General features: G+C 49.6%; 1 protein-coding gene across 1 annotated transcript in view; it reads right to left on the bottom strand.

The window, feature by feature from the left end:
- Nucleotides 1–15,635, bottom strand: part of SCN4A (sodium voltage-gated channel alpha subunit 4) — a 70,461-nt gene extending 54,826 nt beyond the window's left edge. Inside the window, exons 1-6 of the mRNA XM_029075282.1 lie at nucleotides 15,336–15,635; nucleotides 14,795–14,913; nucleotides 5,654–5,743; nucleotides 4,237–4,365; nucleotides 2,374–2,465; nucleotides 633–956 (exon numbers count right to left, since the gene is read on the bottom strand). Coding sequence (XP_028931115.1) covers nucleotides 633–956; nucleotides 2,374–2,465; nucleotides 4,237–4,365; nucleotides 5,654–5,743; nucleotides 14,795–14,913; nucleotides 15,336–15,635 — 1,054 coding nt within the window. The remainder of the gene's footprint in view (nucleotides 1–632; nucleotides 957–2,373; nucleotides 2,466–4,236; nucleotides 4,366–5,653; nucleotides 5,744–14,794; nucleotides 14,914–15,335) is intronic.
- Between the last annotated feature and the right edge of the window lie 281 nt (nucleotides 15,636–15,916).

Raw genomic sequence — 15,916 nt, 5'->3', positions numbered from 1 at the left:
ACAGTCCCTGCTGTTTGACGGGCTTACAGTCTAATCGGGGGAGACGGACAGACAAGAACAATGGCAATAAACCTGGGTGCCTCTGTGTATGTGTGCACATATTTGTGTTTGTGTCTATATGAGGGGAGGTGTCTGTGAGTGTATCTGGGTGTGGGTCTAGGTAGGTGTTTCAGTGTATGTCTATGTGTGCCTGGGGGTGTGTCTGAGGGCGTATCTGGGTGTCTATGTGCGTGCATGTGTATATGTGTTCCTGTATGTATCTAGGTGTGTGGGGTTTTTTTGGGGGGGAGCCTGAAATTGTGCCTAGGTGTGTGTCTGAATATGTGTCTAGGTGTCTGTGTGTATGTTTGAGAGTGTGTCGTGGGGTTTATGTCTAGGTGTGTCTAGGCGTGTATCTGAATTTATGCCTGTTCCCACTGCATCCCCACCTGTGAGCCTGGTTGGATGGTTGTATCTCTGTGGATTTTTCCAAGTGTCTGACTGGGTCAAAGTTCAGTGGTTAAGGGTTTTGGGGGCCAGAGGCGGGGCATAGTAACATTAATAGTATTTACAAAGTGCCTACTGCGAGCAGGGCACTGTATTAAACACTGGAGGAGCTGTTGGGGATGCCCCTCCTTTGTACCCTCACTGACCTTCATCACTGATGTAGGAGTCCCAATCAAAGGTGTAGTTGCTGTACCATGACTCGTTTTGGTACCCGGTGCCATTGTCATAGATGACGCCATCGTCATAGCCGGTGCCGTTGTCATAGCCAGTCCCGTTGGCCCAGAGGGGGCTGTAGAACTGCAGCGTCTCATTGATGGGGGGTGGCCAACGCACACATTTCTGGCGCAGGTTCCCCATGAAGAGCTGCAGACCGACAAGCGCAAACACGCTGAGGCAGAACACAGTGAGGATCATGACGTCCGACAGCTTCTTGACGGACTGGATCAGGGCCCCGACGATGGTCTTCAGCCCTGCGGGGAGACCGTGGCTCTAATTGTTCCCCACCCCTCCCGCCCCGCACATCCTCCCCAGTGGGATTTCTTGAGGACCTCTGGAGAGAGAAGACAGTAGAGTTAGTAGACATGTTCCCTGCCCTCAAGGAGCTTGCAATCCAGAAGGGAAGATGGACACCACAATACTTTACAGGAAAGGGGAAGGAAAAGGGGTAAGGATAGGAGTTAGTGCTTAAGCTTCATGGTAGGTAAGATGTGCACATAAGTACTACGGTAGGGCATAAGTTCACAAGGGTACAGGTATCACAGAAATGCCTTGGTTGGGGGAGTGGGGGGGCATAACATGGAAAGAGGAGAAATCAATCAGCGAAGACCTCCCCAGGGGATGGGAGTTTGGGAGGGCTTAAAAGATGAGTAGAGCAGGTCTGCTCATGTGAAGGGGCAGGGAGTTCCAGGCAGCGGGGAGGCCATGAGCAAGAAGTTGGAGTGGGAGAGAGAGGAAGGCAGCTCGATGAGTAGGTTTGTTTGAAGGGAGTGAAGAGTTGGAGCTGGGGTTCAATGGGAGAAGAGAGTGGAAAGTGAGAGCTGAATGAGTGTCTTAAAATCAAGTCTGACAAAGGAGGAGATGTGTGCAGGATGATGTTTAAGAAGAGTGCTCTGAGCAGCACAGTGGATTCGAGAGGGGAAATATTGGAGGTAGGGAGACCAGGAGGCTGATGCAGTAGTTAATAATATAGGCAAGGGTCTGGACAAGTGTGGTGACTGTTTGGATGGAGAGGATAGGGTGGGTCCAAGAGAAGCTGTGGAGGAAAAATGGACAAGTTTTGGGGACAGACTGAATGTGGGAGTTGAAAGAGAGAGGGAGGAGTCAAAGATAATGCCAAGGTTGTGGGCTCCAGGGATTGGGAGGATGGTAGCCCAGAGCCCATCCCAGATCCTCTCCACTCCCATCCCCACCAGAACCCAACCCTTATTGCCTCCACTCCCACCCCCCAACAGCCTACTCCCATTCCCTCCTCCTCTTCCACCCCCCAAATCCCACCCCCATCCCTTCTACCCTACCCCACAACCAATACCATCCCCTCTACTCACCCCCCAACAGCCCACCCCGTCCCTTCTATTCCCACCCTACACACACCAACCCCCAGACAGTTGACCACAACTTCCAGTATCCCTATCAAGGCAACCCTGAAGTCTCTCCAGGCCCACCGCTGGGATGTTGTGGTCCAAAGCCAGGCCGGACCCCAGGTTTTTGGTCCTTGCAGGACTTTCCCTTGGGATCCCGATCCCAAGCACCAGGGAAACAACACAGTCTAGTCCACCAACCTCAGAGGGCATCTGAGAGCCAACCCCATCCCCGGTGGGGAAGGAGGTCCGGCCCCACCCATGGGACCACCGAGTCACCGTCTGGTTCAGAGCTGGCCTGGTCTCCCACCTGGAATCACAGTGATGGTCTTCAGGGCCCGCAGCACACGGAAGGTCCGCAGCGCAGAGATGTTCCCCATGTCCACAAACTCTGTGAGGTACCTGCGAGACAACCCAGATAGCAGTACCCAGCATGGGGCTGGACGCCAGAGGACCGTGCTCAAAGGTGGGATGCAAGGGAGTCAGGGTCGAAGGGCCAGTGGGAGAGGCTGGTGACTGACGGGTCATGCTCTGGGTCGGGAGGGAGGGGATGGAACTAGAGGGCCCTGTTCAGAGTCGGGGTGAGAGAGGAAGGGGGCTGGAGGGCTGTACTCAGGATTAGAGGGAGTGGGGGCTGGAGGGCCATGCTTCAGTTGGGGGGATGAGGGTTGGGGTGCTGGGTGGAAGTGTTCCCTAGCAACTCTTCATCTGCTCCATTATTCTATCATGTGGGTTTCCTGAGTCTTCATTTATGCCATTCTGGTGAGGGGCAGCCCCCTCCACACCCCACTCCCAAAAGCAGAGACCGTGCCTGCACATGTATGGCCAAATGGCATGTATGTGTGTAAGGGGTGACAAGGATAAGGGTGTTCAATTGCCCTAAATCAGATAAGCAGTTTTCCAGGAACGGTCCACATCCCCTCCCTCTGTCCCTCCCTCAGGGCCAACACAGGCAGTAAATAGCCTGGGAGTCAGAAAGCTGTGGGTTCTAATCCCGGCTCTGCCACTTGTCTGCTGGGTTACCTTGGGCAAGTCAGTTCACTTCTCTATACCTCAGTTACCTCATCTGTAAAATGGGGAATGAGAATGAGACTGTGAGCCCCATGTGGGACAGGGACTGTGTTTAACCTAATTTAATTGTATCCACCCCAGCTCTTAGTACAGAGTCTGGCATTCAGTAAGAGTTTAACAAATACCATAATTATTATTATTATTCGAGAGAGCACTGAAGACATACTGTGTATTCCATTACAATAAATGGCCTACTCACTGACTGACCAGCTGACTGACTGACTGACCAGATGACTGACTGGCTCACTGACTGGCTCACTTACTGACTGACTTTCTGCCTGATCAGATGACTGACTGACTGATCACATCACTCACTGGCTGACTGACCGGATGACTGACTAAATTACTGACTAGCTGACTGATTGGCTGACTGATCAGATGACTGACTGACTGATTGACCAGATGATTGACTTACTGACTGACTGACTGACTGACTGACTGACTGACTGACTGATTGTTTGCCTGATCAGATGACTGACTGGCTGATCACATCACTGACTAGCTGACTGACCGGATGACTGACTAAATTACTGACTGACTGATTGGCTGACTGATCAGATGACTGACTGACTGATTGACCAGATGGTTATTTGGCTGACTGACCAGATGATTGACTTACTGACTGACCAGATGACTGGCTGTCTGCCTGGCTGACTGAACAGATAACTGGTTGGCTGACTGACCAGATGACTGACCAGTTGGCTGGCTGACTGACTGGTTGGCTGGTTAACTGACTGACTGACTGGCTAACTCATTGATGAATAATCCAACAATGAACTCAAGGGCAGCATCTGTACTGAGACCCCCAAAGAGGGTAGGACTAAAGAACTGAGGAAGGGCAAGACCAGCTCCAAATAAGGATGGGACCATGGGGGTAGTTGTGTCTAGCCCTCACTGAAGGGAAGACAGGAGGGGAGAAGCCCTGTGGAAGGCCTTAAGGAGGAAATCAAGAGAAGGGGAGGGAGAGGAGTGGTTTTGTCAGCAGGGTGGGATTATCATGGGACGCTGTGGGGCGGCCATGGATTGCCCAAGGGTTGTTCTAGGGTTGCCATGGGGATGCTGAGGGTTATTGTAGGGTTGTTCCCAACCCTTCCCCACTCACGCCATCATGATGACACTGAAGTCCAGCCAGTTCCAAGGGTCCCGCAGGAAAGTGAAATCATCAATGCAGAAGCCCCTGGCCAGCATCTTGATGAGGGACTCAAAGGAGTAGATGCCCGTGAACGTGTACCTGCAGGCCAGGCCAACCATCAGTCAGGGTGCTGCTCTCAGCGTCTCATGGCCTACAGTGTCTCACAGCCTGCAGCATTCCACAGCCTATAGCATCCTATAACCTGAAGCGTCCCTCAGTTGCAGTGTCCCATGGTCTGCAGCATCTCTCAGTCTACATCACCCCTCAACCTGCACCATCTCTCAGCGTCCCCCATTGCCCAAAACCTTTCACAGAATGGGAGGGAATCAGCCTTTCCAGGATGGGGCACATGGAGGGGCAGAAAATGGGGCACAGGATAGGACATAGGATGGAGCATAGAATGGGGCAAGGGTGGGGTACAGGGTGAGACTCAGCTAAACAGAAGGAATGTAGTCACTCACATAAGCAGCAGAACTGGAGAAGGACAGAGATGCGGGCAATGAGGACTGGGGGACTACTGACCAGAAGGATCCGGATGCTAAGGTCTGGGGAGAGACAGGCCAGGAGTGGGCAGGGTTGGAATTTCCAGAGGCAGAAAGAATGTGGACAGCATGAACATAGAGTCACCATTCTCCCAATCCCAACCCAATCCCTGTCCAGTGCTGGCCCAATTCTGGCATGATCTCAACCTGATGCCAGCCCCTCAGGGTGAGAGCCCCCACTGGAGCTGTGGCCTGGCAGGTTCATAACAAACACCACGAAGAAGCAGCAGACTGAGGGGGCTGACCCCTGGATCTGCCCCAGGGTGACCGCTCTGGTGGTCGTTGGGTTAAAGGGTTCTGGGAGACACTTGGGGAGAACAGAGGAGGAAGGTCATGAGCACCTGCTCCTGGAGAGTCTGTGGGTGTGGGACAATAGGGGTAACAGTGAAGAATCCATGATGGGCTCAGCGGCAGAGGGGGCGGGGGAGGGGGAAGTCATCAGGGAGTCCAGAGGAAGTGTGTGGGGCAGGAGAGAGTATCCAGGGAGGTGGTCAGGAGGAGACTGATGGGATGGGGATGATGTGGGAATGATCTTCGAGGGGCTCTGGGGAGAATCAGTGGGAGGGACAAAGTGAGTAGTGTGGGCAGGGTAGTCACCCCAGACTGGATTCTGCAGCAAAGCCCTTTGTCCCAGTCCCAGACATCCCCAGTATCAATCCAGTCATGCTCAGCCACAGCCATATCCAAAATCAGCCCTGCCCAGCTCCAGCCATGCCCAACCTCGGACCTTCCAGCCCCAGCACAGCTCAGCCCCGGCCCAGCCCTAGCAATGCCTAGCCCTAACCAAGCCTTAGCAGTGCCCAGCCCTAGCCAGGCCAGTCCAGCCCAGCTCCACCCATGCTCACTCCACCATCTTGGCCCAGGATGGAGGATCACTCAAGGTCATGAACACACAGTTGGCCAGGATGGTGATCATGATAAAAAGGCTGAACAGCGTGAAATAAAGTCAAGGAAAAGTGGGTCCATGCTCCTTTCCTATGCCTGCCTCCCCATGCTCCCAGTGTCTCCCCATGCCTTCTAGTGCATCCCAGTCCCTCCCAGTGCCTCCCCAAACCTCTGACTACTTCTCTTCCCTATTCCTTAGAGTCCATCCGAGCTGTCCCAGATAAATGTGCCCTTATCACTTCCAAGAATCCACCCTCACTGTCTCCAAGGAGTTTTGTCTTCATGATCCCAGAACCTGGACACACCACACCCTGTGTAGTCTAGCCCAACCTCAACCATCTCTTTCTATCCACACAGTGACATGTTATTTGACTCCTTCTTCCCTCTCAGCTCTCACATTCAATCTGTTTCTAAAATCCTGTAAATTTTTTCTTTATAATATTTCCTGGATCTGCCTCGTTCTCCCCAGCCCAACAGCCGCCACCACTCTGGTCCAGGCAATTGTCTACTTGACTACTGAATCACCCTCCTCACTGCTCTCCCTGCATCCAGCCTCTCCCCTTTCTAGTCCATACTTCACTCTGCTGCCCAGATCATTCTTCTAAAACATTGTCCTGCACACTTTTCTCGATACCTCCCAAAACTCCAAATGTTACCCATTCCTTTCTGCATCAGTCAACTAATTGATCATATGTACGTGAGCAGAACATTTAGGAGAGTATCATAGAGTTGAAAACATGGTGCTATAACGTGGGGGGGAGACAGACTTATAGTAATTTACAGATAGAAGAGAAAGGGAAAATGAATGTGTAGATAAGTAAGTGCTCAAATATTAAAGCAAGTAAGTTGGTTTGCTCAGCAGTGCTCAGATGGTTGTAAGGGCATAGTTGGCAGAAGTAATAAAATGGTTGTTGGAATCAGTTAATCAATCATTTATTGAGCGCTTGGGAGAGTACAGTATAACAGAGTTAATAGACATGTTCCTTGACCACAAGGAGCTTACATTAGAGGGAGAAACAGACATTAATGTAAATAAATTATAGATATGTATGTAAGTGCTGTGGAGCTAAGGGTAAGGTGAATAAAGAATAGAAATCCAAGTGAAAGGATGAAGCAGAAAGGAGAGGGACAAGAGGAAATGAAGACTTAGTTGGGGACAGTCTCTTGAAGGAGAAGTTATTTTAATAAGACTTTGAAGGTGGGTGCAGTGATAGCCTGTAGGATATGAAGGGAGGGGGAGTTACGAGCCAGAGGCAGAACGTGGGTGAGAGATCAGAGACAAGAGAAATAAGAAGGAGATACAGTGAGAAGGCTGGTGTAGAGGAGTACAGTCAATGTGTTGACTCGTAGTAGGAATTCAGAGAGGTAAGATAGGAGGGGGTGAAATGATTGAATATTTTTAAGCAATGGTAAGGAGTTTCTGTTTGAAGCAGAGGTGGATGGGCAACCACTGCAAGTTCTTGAGGCCTGGGGATACATAGAATGAACTTTTTTTTGGAATAATGATCTGGGCAGCAGAGTGAAATATGGACTGGAATGAGGAGAGAAAGAAGGCAGAGAGGTCAGCAAGGAGACTGATACAGTAATCAAGGTAAGGTAGGATTAGTGCGCTTGGATCAATGTGAGAGCAGTTTGGATGGAGAAGAAAGGGTGAATTTTAGGAATGCTATGCAGGTACACCTGATAGGATTTGGTGACAGACTGAATATACCGGTTGAATGAGAGAGAGGAGTAAAGGATAACACCAAGGTTATGGGATAGTGGGACAGATAGGATTGTGGTGCTGTCTATAGTGATGGGAAAATCTAGGGGAGGGCAGGGTTTAGATGGAGTTAACTGTTTTGGACATGTTAAGTTTGAGGTGTTGGTGGCCCATCCAAATAAAGATGCCCTGAAGGCAGGAAGAAATATAAGACTGCAGAAAAGGAAAAGAATGAGGGCTGGAGATGTAGATTTGGGAATCTTCCACATAGAAGTGGTAGTTGAAGCCTTAGGAGCAAATGAGTCCTCCAAGGGAGTGAGTGTACCTGGAGGGGGCCCAGAACTGAGCCTTGAGGGACTCCCACAGTAGGAGGATTGGAGGCAGAGGAGGAGCCCGTGAAAGAGACTGTGAATGAGTGGCCAGAGACATAGGAGGAGAACCAGGAGAGGAGAATGTCAGTGAAGCTAAGGTTGAATAATGTTTCCAGGGTAAGGGGGCAGTCCACAGTGTTGAAGATAGCTAAGAGTTCAAGAGGGATTAGGATGGAGTAGAAACCACTGGATTTGGCAAGGAGGAAAGCATCAGTGACCTTTGAGAGGGCAGTTTAGTTGGCGTGAAGGTGGCGGAAGGCAGATTGAAGGGGGTCAAGGAGAGAACTGGAGGAGAGGAAGTGGAAGCAGTGGGTGTAAACAACTTGCTCAAGGAGTTTTAAGAGGAATGGTAGGAGGGTGATGGGGACATAAATTGGAGTCTGTTTTTTTAGGACAGGGATACACAAGCAAGTTCGAAAGTTGTGGTTAAGAAGCTACTGCAAAGAGAACAGTTGAAGATGATAGTCAAGGAAGGAAGAAGGGAGGAAGTAAGTATTTTGATAAACTGCAAAGACATGGGATCAGGTAGAGGGGGTGGATTATGAGAGGAGACGACAGATCTCTTGAGATGCTGTTGGGAATCATGAAGAAAGTTGAAGAAGAGGCAGGAAAAGGGAGAAACTGGACAGGAGCAAGGGAGAGTTTAGGGAGATCATGCCTGATGCTTTCAATTTTCTCAATAAAGTATGTGACCAGGTCATTAGGGGCAAGAGATAGGGGGCAGGGTACAGGGGGATTATGGAGAAAGTTAAACTTCTGAAATAACTGGCAAGGGCAGTGGGCATGAGAATCACTAAAGATGGAGAAATACTGTTCCTGGGCAGAGGAGAGAACAGAGTTAAAGCAGGAGAGAATGAATTTAAGATGCACCGTCAGCCTGATATCTGTATTTCTGCCAGCAGTGCCCCAAAGCTCATTCACAGAAGTGAAGAAAGTGCACTGTGGAGGTGATCCAGGGCTTGGGTTAGTGGTACAAGATTGATGAAAGGATAGGAGAACGAGTGAGTAAAGTTCAGTACAGAGGGTCATGTTGAGGGTATCAGTTTGGTCATCAAAGGAAGATAGTTTGGTTATACAGACTAAATGGAGTATAACTTGAGAAAATTGGTGCAGGTCAAAAAATTAGAGACCTCTGTCGGGGAACAGGACAGATAAGGCATGAAGAGAAGGAATAAGACGTGGGGAGAAGAAAAACGAGTAGAGAAAGGCCACCAGGAGAAGATATGATTTCATGAAGGATTGAGGATGAGGAAAGCTCTGAGGTCTGGTGGATTTGTAGGGAAAGGGAGTTCCTGGCAAGAAGAAGGGCATGAACAAGGGGTCAACAGCAAGAGAAACCAGGGCAAGTCACAATGAGTAGGTTAGCTTGAGAGAAACAAAGAGGGGTAGCGGTGAAAAATATGCAGGGTTGATGTTTGAGGTGGAGAAGAGTGGATTTTTGAGGAGTAGGGAGATGTGCACAGAACTATAAGAAAAATTATCTGGGACACAGAATGAAGTTTGGACTAGAGAGAGGAGAGATTAGAGGTTGGGAGACCAGGGCTGTAGTAGTCAAACTGGAATATGACAAGTGCCTGAACTGAGGTGGTGGCTATCTGGATAGAGATGGAGGGGTGGAGCTGGGAAATTTGGGGAAGATGACGATCCGTAGGTGGAATGTCAAGATTGAAAGACAGGGAAGATTTGAGGTTGTACCAAGGTTGAGGTCTTCAGAGAGGCAGAGGATGGTGATGTGGTCAACTGTGATAGAAAAATTAGGTGAAGGAGAGGATTTGGTGGGGAAGATAAGGAGCTCAGATTGGGACATATTGAGCTTAAGGTGGCAGTGAGACATCCCTGTGGAGCTGACCTGGAGGTCAGAGAAAATGAGAGATGGCCCAGGAGGTGAGAAGTCAGGTTGAGTGAGATACACTGGGTAATAATCTGTGTAGACATGGTAGCCGAAGCTGTGTTAGTAGATGAGATTCCCCAAGAGAGTGAGCATCAAGTAAGAAGAGCAGGGCACCCAGAACAGAGCCTTGAGGGACATCTCACATTTAGGGGGTGGGAGACAGAGGAAGACCCTGTGAAAGAGCCTGAGAAGGAGCGGCCAGAGAGGAAGGAGGACTGTCAGTAAAACCAAGGCTAAGTGCTTAAACAGGAGACTGTATAAGCTGAAATGTACAAATACGCTATGTGTAGCTCTTACCACCAAAGTGGTAAGGAAGGAGTACGGAACCTGGGGTGAAGAAAATTAATCTGGGGAAGCCTCCAGGAGGAGGTGGGATTTCAGGAGGCTTTGAAAATGGACAGAGCAGCATGGCCTAATGGAAAGAGCATGGGCTTGGGAGTCAGAGGACCTGGGTTCTAAACCTGGCTCTGCTAATTATTATTATGGTATCTGTTAAGTGTTTATTAGGTGGCAAGCACTGTTCTAAGTGCTGGTGAAGATGCAAGTTAATTAGGTTAGATACAGACCCTGTCCCACCTGGGGCTCACAGTCTAAGTATGAATTGCCTTCTCTGTGACTTGGGTAAGTCACTTACCTTCTCTGTACCTCAGTTTCCTCATCCATAAAATGAAGATTAAATAATCTGTTCTCCTTCCTACTTAGACTGTGAGTCCCATGTGGGACAGAGACTCTATCTGACCTCATTAACTTGTATCTACTCCAGGGTTTAGAAGAGTACTTGACTCAGAGTAAGTACTTAACAAATATTATTGCTATTATTATTATCATTATCACTAGCGAGAAGGGAATAGTCTATGATGTCAAAGGCAGCCGAGAGGTAGAGGAGGATCAGGTTAGAATAGATTCTGTTATATTTAGCAAGAAGGAGAGATCTGTCTCAGGGGAGTGAAGGGGGTGGAAACCAGATTGTAGAGGGTCAAGTAGGAACTGGAGGAGAGGAAGTGGAGGCAGCAGGTGCATGCAAGCCGACTGAGAAATTTGCAACAAGCAGAAACTCCTGACTCTAGGCTTGAGTCACTCCAACAGTTCTCTCCATCATAATATGGCTCTCTTCTCCCACTGCACCCTAATTCACAATCTTGGCTCCTCCCAAATTAACCACTTCACTATGTGTGTCTCTCACCTCCCTCCCATCGTTCCTCTTGGGCACATTATTCCTTCAGCCTGGAACTCCCTCCCACTTCAAATCTATCAGACCCCAGCTCTCTCCATCTTCAAAGCCTCCTGAAAGCCCACCTCCTCCCAGATTAACTTTCTTCTCCTCGGGTCATATACTCCTACCTTACCACTTACGTACTCACAGCTACACATAAATGTTTGTACAGGTCGGCTTCCGCAATCTCCTGTTTAAGCACTTATTTACTGATGTAAATGTACATAAGGATGTAAATCACTTCAAAGAATCAGGCAGGCATTACAAGCTTCCTCAAAGAAAACTGAACTTGAGAATCAGCCTGCACCAAGGAAACCATACACACAATCAAAAATTTAAACCTGCAACACAGAGCTGAAGATTGTGATAGAATTCTGTTACGTAGGCAGGACAGAGACCCGTGACACAAAGATAGACAAAGAAGTAGAAAATGGAGTTAAGGAGGTCCGTACATCCTTTGCGAGATCATCAAAGTGTGTGATGGCACCTTGGGATCCAGCTCCAGAACCAAACTGGAAGTCTACAGAGCAGTGGTGTTATCCAAAACTTCTCTACGGCTGTGAGACATGGGCTCCAGGGAGGCCACATCTGGATCCTTGAGCAGTTCACAGGCCAGATTAAATTTCCAATAGCAAGATGATATCACAAACAATGAAGTTTTGGGTTGTAGTTGGTTTACCGCTGAAGCTCTGCTCACCTTAACACAGCTTCACTGTCTGGGTGGGACATGTGAGGAGAATGAGTGACAACAGGATATCAAAAAGGCTGCCGTCTGGAGAGATAAAATTGGTAAACTGAAAGCCAGGAGAGCAGAGGAGGTATTTTAAAGGGAGGGTAAAAGAAAGTGTCAGACAATGCTGCCTTCCAGCTGAAAACCAGGAGTCAAATGCTGAGGACAGACCAGCATGGCACACAAATGTCAAGAAGGGAGCAGCTCTCTTTGAGCAAAAGCTTTGTAAGGAGCGAGAGACAAGGTGGCAAAAAAGAAAACAGCGTGAGGTGATGGAAACATTAAGCATGACAACACAACCAAGAACAACCTTTTTATGAGCACAGTGTAGCTTCTGCAATGGCCTTTTTAGCTACACGCCCACTTTTGGTGAACTTTACCGTCAGTGGTGTCTTCAAATACAAAGGACAACCATATATATATGTTTAACTAATTTACATATCTTTCTTTCCATTCTCTTCTTCCTCTTAACGGGAATGTAATCTGTGACTGTTTCCTCTGTCAGATCATTCAGTTCCTCAATCAATCAATCAGTAAATCATATTTATTGAGCACTTATTGCATGCCTTTCTCTGTACTAAGCACTTGGGAGAGTACAATCTAACAGAGTTGGTAGACATATAGGAACACAATGATCTTACAGTTTAAAGAGGGAGATAGACATTAATATAAAGAAATAAATTATATAATGGATATGTACATGAGTACTTAGGGCTGAGGGAAAGGACTGGAGTGGGGAGAGACAGGAGGCAAGGAGGTCAGCAAGGAGGCTGATGTAGTAATCAGGCGGGATAGGATAAATAGGCACTTAGTACAGTGTCCTGCACACAGTACATGCTCAATAAATACGATTGAATGAATAAATACTTGGATTAAATTTTTGGATTAGCAATTTGAATGGAGAGGAAAGGGCGAGTTTTAGCGATGTGAAGGTTGAACCTACAGGATTTGGTGACAGGCTGAATATGTGGGTTGAATGAGACAGATGTGTAGAGGATAACACCAAGGGTATAGGCTTGTGAAACAAGGATGATGATGGTGCTGTCTACAGTGATCGGAAAGCCAGCAGAAGGACAGGGTTAGAGTTGGAAGAGGAGGAGTTCTGTTTTAGACATGTTAACTATGAAGTTTTGGCAAGACATCAGAGGAGAGATGCCCTTAAGGCAGGAGGAAATATGAGACTGCAGAGAAGGAAAGTGATCAGTTCTGGACAGGTAGAATAATAATAATAATAATAATAATAATGGCATTTGTTAAGCATTTAACTATGGTCAAGCACTGTTCTAAGTGCTAGAACAGATACAAGGTAATCAGGTTGTCCCATGTGGGGCTCTCACAGTCTTTATCCCCATTTTACAGATGAGGTAACTGAGGCACAGAGAAGTTAAATGACTTGCCCAAAGTCACATAGCTGACAAGTGGTGGAGCCGGGATTAGAACGCATGAACTCTGACTCCCAAGCCCATGCTCTTTCCACTAAGCCACCCTGCTTTCCATACTAAGCCGTACTGTTTCCCATATAATTATGGTATTTGTTAAGCAAGTACTATGTGCCAACCACTGTTCTAAGTGCTGGGGTAAATACAAGGTAATCAGATTGTCCCACATGGGACTCACAGTCTTAATCCCCATTTTACAGTTGAGGTAAATGAGCCCCAGTGAAGTGACTTGCCCAAAGTCACACAGCTAAGTGGCAGAGTACCGGATTAGAACCCATGACCTCTGGCTCCCAAGCCTGTGCTCTTGCCTGAGTCATCACATAATGGTAGTTGAAGCGATGAGAGAGAATTAGTTCTCCAAGGGAGTGGGTGAATTGGAGAATAGAAGGGGACCCAGAACTGAGTCTCGAAGGACTCCCACAGTAAGAGGGCTGGAAACAGAGGAAGACCCTGTGAAAGAGACTGCGAATGAGCAGCCAGGGTCACCGGAGGAGAACCAGGAGAGGACAGTGTCAGTGAAGCCAAGGTTGGCTAATGTTTCCAAGAGAAGTGGGTGATCCATACTGTCAGAGGCAGCCAAGAGGTCAAGGAGGATTAGCGCTTAGAGCAGTGCTTGATACATACATAGTAAGCAATTAAATACCATTAAGAAAAGGATGGAGTAAAGGCCAGTGGATTTGGCAAGAAGGAGATCACTGGTGACTTTGAGAGGACAGTTTTGGTGAAGTGAAGGGGGCAGAAGCCAAAGTGGAGGGGGTCAGGAAGAGAATTGGAGGAGAGGAACTGGAGACAGTGGGTGTAGACAACTAGTTCAAGGCTTTGGGAGAGGAATGATAGGAGATGGAGAGATAATTGGAGAGAGCAACAGGGTCAAGAGAGGGTTTTTTTAGCATAGAGGTAACATGAGCATGTTAGGGGTGGGGACTGTGTCTTCTTTCTGTATTGTACTGTCCCCAGGGCCCAGGACAGATCTCAGCAGACAGCTGGCATTCAATCAATAGGTGTAAGTGATGGATAGACTAATTGATTGTCGCAGGGTATGGCTCCGTTGGTGAATGTAGTGACCTCATCCTCCCCAGACCATACAGTCGCAAGACTCTGAGTCCTCCCCAGGGTGGGGCTGAGAATGCCGGGTCTCCAAGGGTGGATTAGATCCTGGAACTCCACTGCTCCCACCCTCAGCATCCTGGGGCTTGTGCTCAGGGCTGAATAAGGGTCTCCAACCTTGTAGTCTGCCCACCTTTCTCCTCTCCTACTCTAGACCCAGATGGCATCTCTCTTCCATCCCAGGGGTCCCAGTCTCACTGCACCTTCTGTCTCCTAGACCTCAGCCTCCCATCCTCTCTGCCTCTCCTCTCTTTGGACTCCTGGCCTCCCACAGACAACCACATAACCTCTCATCCTCTCAGCCTGCCTTCTCCTCAGCATCCCATCCCTTCTGCTTTCTGTCATCTTGCCCTCTCATCCCCTCAGCCTTCCGTCCTCCCTGTCTCCCAACCCCTCATCCCCAGCCCCCCACCCTTCCATCCACTTGGACTCTTGTCCCCTCGGCCTCCTGTCTCTTCATCCTCCATCCCCTTAGCTTTCATTCCCTCCTCCTCCCATCCTCCCAGGTCCTCAACCTCCCATCCCCTCATCCTCCTATCCCCTCAGTCTCCTGCCTCCTGTCCCTTTGGCCTCCCGTCCCCTCGGCCTCCCATCCCTTTGGCTTTCCATCCCCTTGGCCTCCCATCCTCCCAGCTCTAAGAAGGATATGAGTGGATAAGCACACGGATGGCTCCTCTCCGGATCAGGCTGAAGGGGCTGAGCAGATACAGGGCCGGGGTTGCTGAGAAACGGAATATAGCCCGTCCCTTGTTCAGCACGATGAATGTCTGAGACAGGGAGAGAGAGACAGAGATGGCAGGAGCAATAGAGAAGTGGGGAGAAGGACAGAGATGGAGAGAAAGGAAAAGATGCAAGGAGAGAGATGGAGATGGGGAAGAGAAATGGAGGTAGGGAGAGAGAGGTACAGAGAGACAGCAAGGCACAGGGGGTATGAGAGAGTTTTAGAAAGCCCAAGTCCCACCTCCATTTTCCTGACATACCCTTACATCTAGGGTCCCATTTCCAGCATCCACCGGGAGGCAGGCAGAGGCAAAGGTCATTGTCCTCACTCTACAGCTGAGGACACTGAGGCCCCGGGAAGGCAAGGTGACTCACCCAAGGTCCCACAGCAGGCTCGGGACTGAGCTGTGACCGGCCCCTGGCGCTGTCTCTGCCAGACCATTCCCCACCCCAGGGTCTCTCCCCTCACCTTCTTGTCACAGTAGAAGGGATCCAGGTCCTCGAGAGGGGTGCCGATAGTCTCAGGGGGTGGGTCCCCATAGATGAGCGGCAGGTTTCTCCCAGCCTCCAGGTCTCCCCGGGGTTTACGCTCCTGCTCCTCGACCTCCAGATGCTTGTTGCGTTGCCGCCGGGCTTCTTCCTCCTCTGCTCGCCGCTCAATGGCGGCCAGGGACTCTCGGGTGAAGGGGCGCAGGCTCTCCGGACCAGGGGGTACCAGCACTGGAGGTGCAGAGGGACCAGGAGGCACGGGGGGCGCCTGGGATGCCATCCTCACATTCTGACCCGGAGCCTGAGCCCGTCACCTGCAAAGACATGGCCCACCGTACCCAGTCAGGACCCCCAGGCCAGCCCTGCCTCTCCTCCCACTGCTCTCCGTCTGATGATGCCATCCCCAGAGACCACCCCTGGGGGCTAGTAATCCAGGGGAAGGCCCAGGGTGGTAGGAGACCCCTGTTCAAGACTGCTCCAGTTGGAGGAGGGGAGGCTGCAGGGACGCCTGGAGCTTCAGGGAGATGGGATGCCGAGAGACAGGTACCCGGTGTGCCCACA

Source organism: Ornithorhynchus anatinus, chromosome 11 (genome assembly GCF_004115215.2).
Source record: "Ornithorhynchus anatinus isolate Pmale09 chromosome 11, mOrnAna1.pri.v4, whole genome shotgun sequence".
Taxonomy (NCBI): domain Eukaryota; kingdom Metazoa; phylum Chordata; class Mammalia; order Monotremata; family Ornithorhynchidae; genus Ornithorhynchus; species Ornithorhynchus anatinus.
The sequence above is the reverse complement of the archived record's forward strand: the minus strand, read 5'-3'. Positions and strand labels throughout refer to the sequence as shown.